This window comes from Microtus oregoni, unplaced genomic scaffold (assembly GCF_018167655.1).
Source record: "Microtus oregoni isolate MIOR12 unplaced genomic scaffold, Mior012 000026F_ref0000081, whole genome shotgun sequence".
Taxonomy (NCBI): Eukaryota; Metazoa; Chordata; class Mammalia; order Rodentia; family Cricetidae; genus Microtus; species Microtus oregoni.
Window position 1 is genome coordinate 30,772,983 of NW_024543085.1, and position 16,460 is coordinate 30,789,442.

At 47.4% G+C, this 16,460-nt stretch overlaps 1 protein-coding gene and 1 pseudogene across 1 annotated transcript; both read right to left on the bottom strand.

Annotated features, from left to right (window-relative positions):
* On the bottom strand, positions 1-14,095 carry Fam180a (family with sequence similarity 180 member A). The gene is made up of 3 exons (XM_041675704.1): positions 13,819-14,095; positions 2,751-2,851; positions 1-1,367 (listed from the first exon to the last, which is right to left on the bottom strand). The coding sequence occupies exons 1-3, from the start codon at positions 13,892-13,894 to the stop codon at positions 1,023-1,025; spliced, it is 522 nt and encodes a 173-aa protein (XP_041531638.1). The 5' UTR covers positions 13,895-14,095; the 3' UTR covers positions 1-1,022.
* Positions 14,096-15,218: 1,123 nt separating this feature from the next.
* Positions 15,219-16,217, bottom strand: LOC121463291 (annotated as a pseudogene).
* Positions 16,218-16,460: the final 243 nt, after the last annotated feature.

Sequence of the window (16,460 nt, forward strand, 5' to 3'; positions counted from 1 at the left end):
CTGGAGCAGGGACTCCACAGGCACAGGAAGCTCCCTGTAGAACCCCACGGTTGTTAGATGACTGCAGTCATTTCATGAATAGAAGGGACCTGAGAGCTGTCCGCCTCCTTTGTTAGAATGTCCTAAATAATTTAAATATCAAACAAGGGCCAAAGACATTGCATACGTATAGTTTAAGTATCAACCAGTAATTATTTAATATAAATAATGGATATTGACCCAACATTTTGAAAATTAGAAGTTCAGCATTTGAAAGTAGACAATCTGTCATCTGAAAGTGGTTTTTATCAGGAGCACCAAAATCTCTGACAATACTATAGTATTTTAGGACAGACAAGCATGGTGGTGCCACCTCTTTCATTAAGAGGGTATTATGTGCTTTAGCTTGGCTTCCATTTTCAAATTACAGGGTGTGGATGGGCTAGTAGCACTTCCATGGCCTTCCTATTTCTCCTGTCTGAGAATAACTACCTTCAAGCCATGTAGGTCACCACATTACTGATTTTCTGACTGATTCTTCTCCATGACTTTGAGGAAAACCAAGTATATCCTCCTTAGACAACAGTGTGTTTATTTGAATGTATCTCTACTTTTTTAATATTTATCATAGAACCTGGCAGAAATATTCATTAAACACAGGTCCCTTAGAACCAACAAATTCTGTCCACCATCTTCCTGTCTTGTCTAGACCCCATCCTCAGTTCTTGCTCTTGTGTGTGTGGGTAAGTATATCTTAGTTTTCTGCTTATTACCAGGTAGACCAGTTGGCCTCTGGAGGTATCTTGAAAGCTCAATCTAGTTCTTTGTTTTAGCTCAGATTACATTATATTATAGGTCAGAGATATATGTCAGGAAGCAACAAGAAACAAAAGAGTATTGGGATGACTCATTTATCTTTGCTATTCTGTGTGGACAGTACAAACTTTCTTCATGGACTCTGTGAGTAGAGTAAAGGATGAATATCCTGGAAGACTGTGTGTGCCTGCCCATGCTTCAAGGTCCTGGTATGGGCCACCAGGCTCTCAGGAAGACACTCCAGGGCCCAAGGACCGCATCAAGTCATGCCTCAGGGCCTGGAAAAGGCTAATGAGGGCCTGAGCCCAGATGTCTTTCTGATGCCCTTCAGACAAAGCTGTTCTGTAGGCTGTATAAGCCAGGGTCAGTGCTGTCCTTTCAAAATCTTCTTTCTTGAGGATTCCAGGGTGGTTGGCCAGGTTGACGCTCAGCCTGCGGATATCTGGGATGTGCTTGGGGATTATATTATTGCAGATGGAGTGGAAGTTCAAGGCCTTCCTCAGGGAGGCTAGTTCCTCATCCTTGATGGAGATCTTCAGGTCTGGGCTGATCTCCATTTCAGCCAGCAAGAACTGTGGAGAAAAATGGGATACGGAAAACCATGAAGCCAGGTATTGTTAAAGACAGAGTGAGGGTCACTAGTCACATGTAGAGAGGCAGCCATAAGAGGAGCATAGAATCCAAGGGACCTGGGCCCAGCTCTGATCTTCCTTCTTAACTCCTCTGGGCCTCAACTTTCTTTTCTGTAAAATGACCAGTTACAGTGTGTGCTCCATTGGGACAGCATGAGAAATATGCAGGACAGATTTGGGCAAATGTGACATCGTGCCTGGTCTCAACTACAATGCTGTCATTTAGTTGGCTGATCCCATCTTCTCTTTTCCCCTCTTGCCCACCAAAGGTCTTCTGAAGTATAAACTGACCACCACAGATAAAATCGTAACCAGAATCTGGGAATTTCAAGAATGCAGAGGCTTGTGCTGGGGGTACTAGAATACAGAGATGTCCTATCTCACCAGCTTGCAAGAATAGGGGCTGTATCTATCATCTTCATCTCTGCCCTGTTCCACAAGGAACCTAGTAAATACTCCAGGAATGGAAAGCCTCCAAATTCTAAATTCCTTCTTTCCCTCTGCCCTCCTCTGCTGCCCATGACACTCCCTGTTGTCCCTCTGCCCTCCATGACACTATTGTCTCCTGAACCATTGATTTGTGAATCCCACTTTTAAGGCTTAGTAGAGGCCATGTATGGCAGTTTGCTGCCCAGGGCAGTGTTTGAAATCTCCTCCATGACTTCACTGTGTCATAAGCGTCAAAGCTGGAAGGGAATTTGAGGTCTCACACTTAAACTTCTTGTAATAGCTGAGAATCAGGGTCAGAGACTCTTGGTCAATGACTCAAGTTCAGACTTTGAAGTTAAAGCTCCTGGCACTGATCTGAACCAAGAGACCTCAAGAAACGCACCTGGTGGTTTTGAGGAGTGGGCTCTCAGGGAAGCAGGTATAAATGGAAGAAGGAAGCCTGTCCAGTAGTACAGGCTTCCGGAAACTTAGGTGAGTTTGTGGAGCCAGCATCTCTGTACAGCAGGCAAAGCCTCAGAGATGTGCCAGTGCCTGGGTCTCAGTGTGGCTTTGCCAGGACACTCCTGATGTGTGATGCCTAAAGTTTTTGCTTGGGACCTTCCAGTCAGTGCCTGGGTGTGACTGTGGTACCTATGGGTATGGGATAATCCCTACCTTTCCTTATGCCTGAACTGAACTCTGAACACTGGCATTTCTGTCAGGACACATGGAAAAGGTAAAGTGGTCCCAGGAGTCCCTTACTTATCACCTCCAGGAATGAGTTTAGGCCATTCCCTGCCTCAACTCCACTGGCCCAGGCAGACCTCTTCTCAGAGAAAGAGAGGACACGCATATCTTTGGGTGACTTGGGTTGATGACTTTCCCTCTGCTTACCTCATAGAGGAGTTCCACATCCTCCAGGGAGGTCTGCAGGATTGGATTCAACGGCAATGACAAGGACCTCTTTGGCCGGTGGGCAGCAGGGAACAGCGCAGCTACAAGAGACAAGAGACTGACTTGTGGGACTGGCAGGCACATGGCCACCTCTACTCCACCTTGAGGGAAGCCCTCAAGTATATCTTGAAAGTGGGTGGACGTAAGTGCGGGGAGGTGACAGGTCTCTTCCTGTGTCTTAGAGAGCTCCCAGATATGCCAGACTAGCAGATCATCAAAAGCAGCCAAGAAACTGGAAAACATTTATCTGCTCGGGCTGTGTTTGTACTAGGAAATTAGGTTAAAACCAAACAGATGAGGCAAAATAGAAAAAAGGTGAGAAAATGAGAATTCCCTAATCCCACAAGGGAGACCCCAAAACTATTGCCTAATACATTGCATACCTGAGTGCTCAAAACAGTCAGTCTGTAAGTGCTGACCTGCAACCTTGTCATCAGAGACTCTGGCTAACCCAGGTATCTGAAGGGGAAGTGCCACGGGTCCTTACGCAGATGACAAAGGAAAGGAAGCAGGCTGCAGCAAGACCTTGACACTGGGCTCAACGGGACCATGTGGCTGAGTTCAGAGCTTCCCACAAGGACCAGCTAATTTAAGGGAGCATTTGCTGCACAGTCAAGGCCAGGGACACATTTGGAAGCTGGAGGAAGCTGGGTGGGTTCCTGATGGGCTGCAGGATCGGAAGCACTAGGAACTGAGGGAGGCGTGAAGGAAAAAGCAGAAAATGGTTGAACAGGATGCTTATGGAAACCCCAGGTCTTCAGGACTGGATCAGACAGCCCCTGCCACCTGCTCAGCCCCTTTATGCAGCAGACACTGGTCACGAATGATTGACAAGCCTGTGGGTAGACAATGATTGTGACCTTTGGAAAAACCAGAGAGAGGAATGTAGAAATCAAAGGGCTGTGAGGGTGGCCCTCTGATCTGCGCAACTAACTATACTCGTCACAGCCCTTGGTGGCTGTCCTGCTACATGTCGTGTCCCCGAGCCACCAGTAAAATGTTCAGTTGTGTCCAGGGCACTAAGTTATGTTAAATGTGCTAAAGAGGGCAGAGCAGTGTAAAACATTCCAGAATGTTTTCCTTCAGATATGATACACGAAGATCTCAGCTAAAAAGGCCCTTCCTAAAAATAAAAAAAATCTACCATTGAAATCTCCTGCTTCCCATACAAAGTGGCTACGGACAGCTTCGCTGAAGTGGCCTTTTAGTAGCTCCTTCGTGACCATTGTCCCAAGTTCCTCAGGACTGGGGTGAATGGGATTTTTGCTTCTACATGCTTATTTGAGCCTGGAAGTCACAAGTGAGGGTCCCAGCAGGGTGTGGGCTTGGTCTCTGTCTTCTTCATAGGGAAGGAAACATGGGTGCTTGACATAGATCAAGGAGAGAGCCATTTCTGCGTGTGTGCGCATGTGTGTGCACACGTGCGATGGTGCCCTTGCTTGTAGGGGCTTGGAGTTGGCATTTGGATATCTTCCTTAGTCATGTCTTGACCTTCGTATTTTGACAGGGTCTCTCACTGAATCTGGGGCTTCGGTTTTAGCTTGATTGGCTGGTCAGGGAGCCCCAGGGATTCTGCTGTCCCCACCCCACAGATCTGGGGTTACACGTTCCTGCTGCCATGCCTGGCCTTTACATTGGTGCTAAGAATTCGAACTTGAGTCCTCATGCTTGCACAGCAAGCACCTCACCCTCTCACCATCTCCCACTGCCCCTTTATGAACTTCTCTTTTACACATGTCTGAAAAGATGGAGGAGACGGACTCACGCTAGGACCAGAGGGAAACTTCACTCCCCAATTCTCCCAGAACATCTTTATTTTTTAATTGAGTTTTTGAGAATTTTATATGAGTGCTGTATTTACATCAACACCTCTTCTTCTTCTTCTCTCCCTCCAACTCCTCGGCCATGTTCCTTCCAACTCCTTCTCAAATTCATAGTCTCTAATCTTTAATTATAAGTGATATATATGTATATATACACACACACACACACACACATATATGTATGTATATAAATTTATAAGCACAACCTTGTGAATTCATTTAGTGTTGTTCATAAGTATTTAGGGTTTATCTCCTGAGATTTACCAACCTCCCACAGTGGTCTCATCTCTGGAGAAGACTGATTCTCCCTCTCCCTGCAACCACCAATTGCCTGAGTTCTTCTTGTATGGGTGGAGCCCTGTGAGAATTCCCCCATCCATGTTGGCATGTCCTTTGTGTTGTCTCTTTTGTTTGTTTGTTTTTAAAACAAACGTCTTGTGATTTTTAAAAGAATTATTTACTTTTATTTTATGTGCATTGGTGTTTTGTTTGCATGTATGTCTGTGTGAGTATGTAGGATTCCCTGGAACTGGAACTACAGACTGTTGTGAGCTGCCATGTTTGTGCTGGGAATTGAACCCAGGTCCTTTGGAAGAGCAGTCAGTGCTCTTAACTGCTGAGCCACCTCTCCAGGCCTGTACATTGTCATTTTTAAGGTCTTATTTAGGCCACCATATTGTTGAGACTTCCTGGGTATAGTTTCCGTCACATATAGAAGACTCTGTCTCACAGCAGATGTCCTTTCCTGGTCCTCTGGCCCTCAGAATCTTTCTGCCCCCTCTTCTGAGATGTTCCTCGAGCCTTAGGTGAAGGGGCTGTGTTATATAGCTCTCAGTTTGGGCCAGGAGCCCCATGGTTAGTTGTGATGTTCTGTAATGGCTTCTATCTGCTACAGACAGAAGCTTCTTTATGTGGGCTGAGAGCTACACTTATCTGTGGGGATAAGGGTAAGTATTTAGAGTCCAGTTAGAAACTATACTGGTTTAGTGTGGTGTCAGTAGTAGGGTTTCTTCTAGGGTCCATGGCCTCACCAGTCACAAGCAGCAGGCGTGAATTCCTCCCTCTGAGCAGACGGTAAGTCAAATTAGATGGCTGTTGGTCACAGCCAAGACAGAAGTACTGCTATTTTATCTCTAGGAATATCTTGCCATTCTAGCCCTTGTTATTGTCCATAGTTGGGTACAACTGTTGATTGGCTTTCTCCTTTGGCAGCTTGCATAGCTCCTCTGCTGCAGTGAGAGCTAGTCCTCACGAAGGAGGTGTCCTTGTCATCTCTACCCTAATTCTTCCATGTCGTCTGCCATATCTTTTTTTAAAAAAAGTACTTATGTATTTTATTTAGAGTATGTGCATGCCTGCTTGTCTTTGTGTATACCACATGCATTCAGCATCCAAGGAAGCAAGCAGAGGGCTTTGGATTTCCTGGAGCTGGAATTGCAGGCAGATGTGGGAGGCACAGTGTGAGTGCTGGCCATCAAACCCAGGTTTTAGGATAGAATAATCAACGTTCTTCATTACTGAACCATTGTTTTTCTAGCCCCAGAACCGCTTTATTACTGAAAAATTTAAAATATCTACCTTTAAATGCCTTGTGAGTTCTATAGGCAGTGTGTCAGTCTCATAAAAATATCCACCCTCCTGCAGATGGAGGGAGAAGGCAGCAATGTCATAGGCTGAGGGTCTCTCTTTCCTGCCATCATGGGCTCCCTAAGGGCTCCTCAAGGGCTGCCCAGGGAAGTTACTGTAGTTTTAGGCCTGGGCATTCTTCACTTAGTCCCTTTCCTGAGGACATGTCTTTTATCATGCTTGTTTTATTTATGGAACCTCTAAGTCTCAGAGTCAAGGAGAACAAACTTACTCATTCAAAACTGAGCGTAACGATGGTCACTGTCATTCCTAACAGCTGCTATTCTCATGCCTATAATGACACTTGTGGTGAGTGTCAGAAGTAGCTTCAGCCCTCCAGATGTGGATGGAGGTGGTGTGGGAAGAGTGCACAAATATCTTGCTTTTCCTTTTCATGTGTGTGCTGTTTGCGTGGGTGTCTGTGCACTTGTACATGTGTGTACACATGTGGAGGGCTGAAGCAGAGTTCAGGAACTTCCTCCATCGCTCCTCCACCTTGTTCTTTGAGGCAGGGTTTCGCAGTCAAACCCAGCGCTCACTAATACAGCTGTTCAGCTGGAGCACAGGTATTTTAAATATCCTTCCTTTACTTCTCCCATTTCCCACACTGGCCTATCTGTTGGCATTGTTGCACCCCATATTTCTATAGCCGACTTGATCCTGTGCATTGGAGACCTGTATGTCCCTAGGCTGCTGGAGTGAAGCTTCCTATAGGTTGACGTCTCAGTAGCTCTTCAACTGCTTCGATGTGACTCGTTAGGTAAGACCTGGAGATGCTGGAGTAGCCAGTGAGAAACAGTTCTGTTCCCCTAGGCAATGTCAAACACGGAGGTGGAAATTTAACAAGTGTCCGTCCCTAGATGCTCTTGTCCATAATTGTGAAGACTGAATCCTGCCAAAAATACCCATTTCCAAAACAAGTGCCCGTTGGGGTTGAGAGAAACATATACAAAACTTGAAGTGAATCTTGTTCTCACGTCGCTGGGTGACAGCCCTGTTTTTCCAGGAATCCTCTCCTGTGCACCCCATGGTGTGAATCCACCTCTGAGGCTTTTTTGTCCATTCTGCATACTTAGTGCCTTGCTGTCTCCCCACTTAAAATGTGCTCTCTGGATTGCCAGTTCCTGGGATAGGGAGCAAGTTTTCTGCTCCCTCAGCTCTGCATACTGTAAGGCTCAGAAGGGAGGCTCAATAGGACTGACTTAAAAGAACAGCCGGATGCTAAATAAAGCAGCAGCCTCGACTTATGGATGCTACTGTACCTTTAGCCCCTTGTTCACTGTGAACCATCCCTGAACTGTGTAGCAGAGTGAACTTGGCAAGGAGGTAGTACTGGACCACTATCAGGCTTGGCTCCTCCCACTAGAGGGAAGGGAGAAGGGGGAGAGAAAATGGAAACAGCAGAGAGTGTTAGAGAGAGTGCCCCACATTCCCTGGACCACTGGATCTCAGACAAGAAGGTTGCTGGAAGCTTTGCTCAGACTCACACGCCTTGTGCACATTTTGTGGGTGTAAACCTGGCCTATTTGCTTGCTTACTTTTCTTCCTAGTGTTGCACAATCAGAGCCCAATCACGAAGCATCTCTCCGGAGTGTGAATATCCTCATGAGGCTCTCTCCCCGTGCCCATCTCAAGGACCCCTGGGACTCACTGGTCTGCTTGCTTAAAAGACTGCAGTACAGGTTGGCCTTGGGGATGAGGGCAGAGATTGTCCCCTTCTTTAGAGGCAAATGAGTGTCTATGACATATTGGACCTGCCAACGCAGAACAAAGGATTCACCTGCTCTGATCATGCCGGGTGGATCAAGCTGCTTTAGAAACGGGATCCAGAACTACGTGATCCATCTGTTGCAGCAAGTCCCGTCCTTGCCTTCTGTTGAGAGACATGGTCGGACCTCAAACAGAAGCTACTAAATCAAGGCACTCGTGTGTTAGCAAGAACCCTAGAGTATCCACTGTGTGCCCGTCAGCAGGCTGCGTCTTTCCTGCGTCTACAGAGAAGTAAGTCTCATTTTAGAAATGGTGATGCTCAGAAGTCAGGCACCACCAAATTTGCTTGAGATAGACCCGAGAGTAAGATAACTATCCTGCAGGTTGACTTAGACCCGAGGGTATGTTACCTATCCTGCAGGTTGAGATAGACCCGAGAGTATGTTACCTATCCTGCAGGCTCCACAGCCTGACCTCACAGGGACAGGTACACAATGCTCATTTGCCCCAAGCCCCAATGTTCTTCAGTTCTCACTAATCATGGGAGAGATGTGTCTGGCATAAAACGTGTCCTTAAATGGATCGCACACGTGTGGAAGTCAGAAGACAATTTGTAGGAGTGAATTCTCTCCTTCCATCATGTGGGGCCCAGGGATGGAACTCAGGTCATGAGTCTTGGTGGCAAGCACCTTCACTCACGGAGCCATTGTTCAACTCCTGCCACCTTTCCAGGTCTGCACATCTGCCTGTTTTTGGAGGGGGACATTACTCTTTTAAGTAGCTGTATTTTAAAATCTCAGTCACCCCTTCTCTTAGACCCTGATGCTGTCCAGCAGACCCTGGGTTTCCTGTCTCCTCCCATGCTCACACTTTCTTAGACAACTTCTTCCTACCTTTAGCTCCTCCCGCATGCCAGTCACTCGATTCTTGTACACACACACACACACACACACACACGCACGCACGCACGCACGCACACACGCACACACACATGCACACACACCACCTTCTACGGCCTAGTGAGCCACATTCTTCATGTGTGCACACAGCCTCTGTGAAGACAGATCCAGTGATTCAGTTTCTCCTTTCTGATGGATCTTATAGGGCTCCATAAACACATGGCTGTGTCTTCCATGTGTTTCTACCTCCTCCTGGCCCCAGGTGCCTCTTCTTCTCCCCAGCCTACTAGCAAAGCAAAGTGCTGGTCTCAGTCTTGTGTTTTCACCCATCTCCTGGCCACACTGACTGCTGGACTGATGTTCAGCTTTTAGGTTTCTAGGCAGACTCTCCTTCCCCTGGAACTTCCTTTGGGGATTTAAGCGCTCTTTTTTCTTAACTTTGCCTTGGGGCTAATATCTCCCATTTACTCTGCATCCCCCGCCCCACGTGGCTCTGGCCACAAACAAACTCACTGTTTCTAAGCACTTCTGCCAAGGTTTTGTCTCAAGGCTTTTGTATATCTGTTTCTCCTGCCTGAAATACCTGCCCCCAAGCTCCACCAAGGTTGCAAGACTCCCACTTTTCCCCTCAGGCTGTTTATGGTTTTCTTTCAAAGGGGCCTTCTGTGACGCTCACATTTAGGATGATAAGCCTTTGCACACTAGCCTCTGTCCTTACTTTATTGATGTCCATCAAATCACAGTTATCTTTTTTAATTCATGTGCTTGTCCCCCCCGCCCCCCCCCCCCCCCCGAATGTCAGCTCCATGAGGGAATGGAATCTGTCTGTGTTGTTCATTACTGTATTCCTAGTACCTAGCCTTGGCCCATTACTGTTTGTTGACTGGATAAATGGTACCATATAGAGACACACAGCCCACTCTGCTACTGGGATTGGCTCTTTTCAGAGTGCTCCACAAAACCTCTCTGCAAGAGAGTGATTCTCTCATTGTTTGCAGTTTTAGGTCTGGTCTTAGCTAAGAAGATGAGTTGACTTTGGTCTGCACACTCCTTCCCCTTATCTCTTCCGAGTCCCAGCTCCAGCTCAGAAGGAGCTGACTGCATTTATCTCTGGTAAGGCAGTTGCTATCTCTCCATTCTTTGTCCTGTGCAGACTTTGGGGCATAGAGTGTGCAGCCAGAAGGCGCCTGAGGAGGAAGCTGGCTCATGGTGGGGTCTGACCTCTGACTTGTCATAATCCTGGTTCAAAAGTCTTTTCTGCCTTCCTGCTCCCATTCCTGTGTGTGCAGTGCTCCCTTGGGGTCCACTCAGTTATATATTTGCACCAAAGAACTTGCTGGAAAGGATGCAGGCTGCAATCTAAGCACAGCCCCACTGTGAATGAATCCTTGAAGCAGCTCTGGGTGTGGAAGGGAAATGTTCTTGCTCATGAAAGATCTCCTGCCAGATTCTGATGTCGTTCGCTTTTTGGCTCCTGGACCAGCCTTTTGGAAAATTGGTGCTGTTCAGAGAAAGCCACAGTCATAGCCTCTGTGCCAGGTTCCTGTGGGACAGCGTTGGAGGGGAGCTGTCTTGACTAGAAAGCTCTGCAACAGGGGGATGGAATGATGGCAAGTGAACAGGGTCGTGGGAGTGATCTCAGATAGTCACGAAATCACATCCTCTCAGCCTCTAGCAGAGTGATTCGGGGCTTGTCCCTCCTTGCCCAGACCTTCTACTTCCCTTACCTGCAAACGTTTACCTGCAGGGAGTGGTAGGCGATCGACGCGGCAGTGATCAGCATCAACTCCTGCCACTCATTGCCCTTACCTAACCGGGCATCCCAGAGCAAGGACACACCCACCTGAAAGTGAGATTCCACTAACCCTCGGGGCTGTCTTCCTTACCAAACTGCTTCATAAATAAATACTTTAGGAGGTGGCGTGATGGCTCAGCAGTTAAAGCACTGACATCAAGAGTGAAAACCTGAGTCCAGTCCCTAGGATACACAAGGTGGAAGGAGAGAACTGACTCCTACAAGTTGTCCTCTGACCTCCACAAGTGCACAGTGGTACACATGTACATGGATGGATCTATCTATCTATCTATCTATCTATCTATCTATCTATCTATCCATCTATACACACACAATAAATGTAAGATATATATATATATATATATATAAATACTGTAAGAAAATAGAAATAATTTATATGTACTTAAAAATAACATAGCAATGGTAATTGGTTATTACGTATTGATTTTACAGCTTTTTAAAGACAGGGAAGTCCTCTCCCTTCAAGCATTGCTCTGACAAGATGCTAGGATGTGGAGTGTGTGTATGTAGGTCAGTGTCCTCAAGTTGGCCCTGCTAACCACAGTAACCATAGGTGAGTCACCGCTTCACCACGCTGGTAGAGAGGGAACTGGCCGTCCTGGATCTCGCTGTGGACTCTCCGATGCTGAGGGAATCCTAGAGAACATTTCTTAGGAAGAGGGTAGGAGAAGGGGAAGAAGGCACCCTGGTAGTGGGCAAACTTCTTGTGGGTTTCTTTGCATAGAGAGAGTGGGGTGTGGGGGCAAGGATGGAGGTAGACAGTCTAATAAGGAGGGCTTCCCTCAAACTCTTTTTAAGGAATGCATTGATAGCTGGGTAGCAGTTCTCAGATGGAGTAAGATGGCTTAAAAGGGACAGTGTCTGTCGACACCATGATTTGTTATAGTGTGTGTGTGTGTGTGTGTGTGTGAGAGAGAGAGAGAGAGAAAGAGAGAGAGAGAGAGAGAGAGAGAGAGAGAGGGCCAGAGACAGAGACAGAGGCAGAGAGGACAGCCTTGAGAATGCCACCCCCAGGAACACTTCTTTGAGTCAGTGTGTCTCATTGACCTGGAACTCACCAGTTGGCTTGGGCTGGTGGATGGTGAACCCTGGGTTCCTTCTGCCTCCGTCTCTGCAGTACTAGGATTGCAAGCACAGGTGGCCACACCCATCTTTTCTACACGGAGTCTGGGGTAACTCAGGTTCTCATGCTTTCATGGGAAACACTCTTCTTAACTGAGCTCACTTAAAAGTGACAAGGACTATGTCCTTTTGTAATTAGAAAAAAATATTTAAGACAGGAAAAATAAAAGCCAACTACGTGGAAGAGTTTTGATGAAACTTGGAAGGACTCCACACCATTTGTTGCTTCTGAACACAGTCTTGAGCCATAAATTTAGCCCTTCAAATCATTGTCCCATAATGGCCTTTTGGTCATTTTTGTTGGCCTTGATCCTTTATAGACAGAGCCTGAGGCACTGCTGGGAAAGCTTTCGCCAAAGAGCCTCAGATATTACTAGCAAACCTCTGTTGAGAGCCTCAACTTTTTTATTAACGAATAATGTTTTTTAAGTGCTGTAGCCACTGACACTTAGTGCTTCATCTTTTTCGAAGCATATCTTTGAATACGTCCCTCAAATCAACCCCGTGAAGGCAAGCTTTGTGGTTGTTAAGATGCTACCTGCTAACAGCATCCAGGGAAGTTAGGGGCCTGCAGGAGATCCTGCAGCCGGCTTGTTAGAGGCAGAGCTGAAATCGCCGAGTCCTTGCAGGAGTGCTCCCGAAGCAGCCGACATCTTTATGAGCCTTGTTACACGTCCTGGCTTCCGGACAGTCTATGCCTTCAGAAGAGTAGATGCTTTTGTCTCCTTTGAATAGGCAAGTTGACTTGTACTCCTGATATGACAAGAGTAAGTGACAGAATCCAGTTCTAAGATCTCTCTGCTTTCCATCCCCAAGTGTGACTGTGCACACGATGAGCAGGCAGGTGTGTGTGTGTGTGTGTGTGTGTGTGTGTGTGTGTGTGTGTGAGAAAAGTCTGTGTTATTTACATCTCAGCAATACTCACTCCCTGGCTCTATTCAGAGGCCTGGCCAGTCCCTAATAATCAGGGTTAAGCACAAGGAGGATAAAATAAAAGGTAAGTGCCTTGGCTCCTTCTCTTCCATTGCAGATGCTGCAGCACGGGCCTCTCTTTGTTTCCCCGACATTGTATCGGAGAAGGAGGGGCACATCCCTGTCACCGTGCCAATCCTCATCCCACTTGGGGTCTCTGTAAAGAGCTTCTGGGTTGATCTGAGGGAACACGGTTCCAGGGTACATGAACTCCGCTGACTGCAGGCGGTGGAAAGATTTCCCTTCAGACTGGCACGGGGTGGGTAGCACTCCCAGCTCGTCATTTCCCGATAGCAATAAATGAGCCGGCTTGATAAGCTCCCAGTGCCTGCCAAGCACAGGCAGACCCCGGGCGCAGAGTAAAGATGCCCTTCTGCTTCCTAGAAGTGGCACCCTGAGAGAGAAGATGTCAGCACGAGAAGAAAACTTCTGCACCGATCCTGTTCTTTCCATAGTGACGGGATGAAGGTGGCAGGAGCCAAACACCCTGCGAGGGTGCTCACAAAGCCTCTTTTGTTCTTACCTGCCACCCAGCAGCTTGACCTGGCTGCAAAAATGCATCCACGGCAGCCTGGAGACCTCATTCCTGGCCAGTGTGACCAGGAACACTCTGCTTTAGTCCCTCAGGTAGCAGCCTCCTCCATCTCAAGGCCACCGTTCCATCACACAGGCAGCTGAACTTGCCTCTGTGTTCTGCTCCCAGGGGTCCAAGAAGTCCTAGCAGGGATCTGGGGAGGACCTGTCCCCATTCTCTGAAGCAATCAAGCGTTCTTTCTGGCTCAGCAGCAGGGGCGACCCCATGGTTCACAACCTCCACCAGGGTCCCGAATCGGCTGCTTTGATATTTTTCCACTGTCTTTTTCCCTGTCACCTTTACCACGAAAGAGCCTGCCAATATGCATAGAACACTGGCAAAGATAGTTTACAAAGTGGTAACAGGGCTTCTGATTCCTCCCTCCCTCTACCTCCACTTCATAGCCACAATCCTATTCAAGAGAGATGAATGAGCACCAGAGAAAGCAAGATTAAACACCACTCACCCCTGCTCCACCTGCGGGACTCAGTAGCCTGGGTGCCGGAGAACAGCAGAAGCAGCATCAAGGCCTTCCAGGGCATCTTCCAGAAGGCAGAAAAATTGACCCTCTAATCCCGTGGGACCCTGGGAGCTACAGGGGGGCCCTGAGTTCTTCTTTGTGGAATGACAGAGTTCTCACTGGCCTTTCTTGTCTAGAAGGACAGCAAGGGCCACTCCCTGGCTCCACAGGGTGGAGGCGGATGCTATCTCCTGGGTGGGACAGAAGTTGGTACCTCTCCTAACCTAAGTCTCTCTGGGATTGGGGGACCGGGCTTCCACACAGAGGCTCTGTTTTTGAGCACATCTGGAGTGACTCACAGGGCATGTGATCTCTTTGGCAGTGGGCTGGATAAATATAATTTCTGTACTTGAGTTCCATGTGTTGGATGCGCCCACTGGAATTTTTCTTTAACAAACAGACCCGTGGAACTTGTTAGAGAGCCCGGCAAAATGTTGGCTGTTCACCCCTCCACCCGGCCACCGCCCCCCACCGCCCCGCCACCCCTGTCCACACATACTACTTCAGAGCCAGGACTGAGGACTGGAAGAGGAGCTGGGAGATTGCCTGCCAGACAGTGGGGCTGGTGAAGCTCAGAGTTGCCTGTGCGACAGCACAGTCCCTGTAGTACTGAGGTGGAGTGTCTCTGCTACGCTTCCCTGGAGATAGACCTGTGGATCTTGGGGTCCAGCACCTTTCCTAGGTCCTGGGTAGGTGGGGAGTGGGCAGGATGTGAGTGAGGGGCATAAATGGACAGGTGGCATGGGAAACAGGTATTGCCTTGTGAAGCGACGCAGATAATTACACGGGAGGCTGAGGGAGAGCTCCCATTCACATCCATGATGCTTGCAGTAGGTGCTTTCCATTGCTATAGTAAAATGTCTGAGGCTCGATGATTTGTAAAGAAAAGAGGTCAATTTAGCTTATTCTTCTTTTTTTTTAGGGTAAAGAATTCAGGCCACACATTTATTGTGTTTTATAAAAAGGAAAGACAAAGAGTAAAATGCAGCTATTATGAAAGATGAACCATTGTACACATATCTTTGCACTGACAGTGGTATTGGAGGATTAGCCACAGACTCTGGCTGCTTCTGAGTTCACTTTACAGTGGGGGGTGGATGACCTTGAACTTCTGAGTCTCTTGCTGCTAACCTCCCAGGTCCTGGGATTACAGGAAAGAACTACCAAACCGACTTTCTTTCCATGTGTTAGAGACAGGACTCAGGGCTTCGCACATCTTAGGCAAGCCCTCTCCCAACTGAGCGACATCCTCAGTCCTCTCCAATTTCATTGACAGTTTATGACACAACAGTAAGACACGAAAAACAAAACAAAACCCAACAATATTTTTGAACAATCCTTCATGTTCAAGCCCCTACATGGGAAGAAGTAGGTGAATATCTGTAGGAATACAATTTGTTGTCTGCTCCTCCACTCAGAAGTAGCCCTGTGTCTGTCCAGTCCACACTTAGAACTTTGTCTTCATGAGCAGCTAGATCATAGAGAGGAGCCTTACAACTTCTTGTGTCCCACAGCTTGACAATGTTGTCTAGAGAGCCTGAAATCAGCTGCTGTTCGTGGGTAGGAGACCACTTCACTGATGTCACCCAACCTGTATGTGAGGTGAGGGACAGGGACACCAAAGAACCATCTTTAGTTCAGGGATTCCACAGTCTAATATGCCTATCTGTGCTTCCAGAGGCCAAACTTTTACAGAGGGGAGAATAGGAAATACAATTAAACACTTTATTTCCTGTCAAAGTTGACTTAAGGCCACCAGACTCAACATCCCACACTCTAATTGTGTGATCCCAAGATGCACTGCAGATTTCTTCAGTATCGGACCAAAGCACCGAGGAAACTGCTTCAGTGTGGCCAGAGAGGGTCACCAAGGGAGTCCTTGTTAGCCCCAATTGCTCTGTTTTCTGCTTTTTTCTTGGCCGATTTGTGGATTCTTCTATTTCATCTTCTTCATCTGTAGGAACAGTAGACCAGATCTTTAGCATCTTATCCCAGGAGCCACTGCAAAATTTAGTTCCTGAGCTGTTGACCGCTATGGAGTCCACACTCCCAGCATGACCTCTGTAGCAGTGTAGGGTTTTCACTTTGTTCTGCTCCACATTCCATTCCCATAAGAGAACCGTCTGATCCATTGAGGCACTCAGGAGCAAGCAGGACACACTGTCTTTTTTCACCCAAGCCACATCTTTCACAACATCTGTATGTCCCGCAATTGTCATTATTGACTTTCCTTCCAAGGACCAGATCCGAGAAGTCTTATAAGAACCAGACAGGATCCATTCTTCTGTCCCTTCAATCGAGCTTATTCTTTTGAAGAGCCAAGAGCCTGACACCAGCTTCTGCATAGCTCTGGTTAGGATCTGATGGCAGAAGACAACCCAACGGGGAATGTTAGTATGGAAGGGATTTCCTGGTGATCCAGGAATCCAGAGAGTTTCAAAGGTCAGACTTTGTCTATTTGCAAAACCTTTCAAAGTAACTAATTAGGGTCCCCAGAGAGCTACATTAATCATTTCCAATGATGTAGTTACTTTGCACCAAATGCCCTCCCTCCCCCGCATCTTGAAGGTTCTACTACTTTTTTATTT

Excerpts from the sequence above, each read along its gene's own strand:
- Fam180a (XM_041675704.1), bottom strand. The coding sequence starts at position 13,894 with ATGCCCTGGAAGGCCTTGATGCTGCTTCTGCTGTTCTCCGGCACCCAG. Across the intron at positions 2,852-13,818 it reads GTCCCGCAGGTGGAGCAGGG|CTGCGCTGTTCCCTGCTGCC; the intron begins GTGAGTGGTGTT and ends TGTCTCTTGTAG. Across the intron at positions 1,368-2,750 it reads ATGTGGAACTCCTCTATGAG|TTCTTGCTGGCTGAAATGGA; the intron begins GTAAGCAGAGGG and ends TTTTCTCCACAG.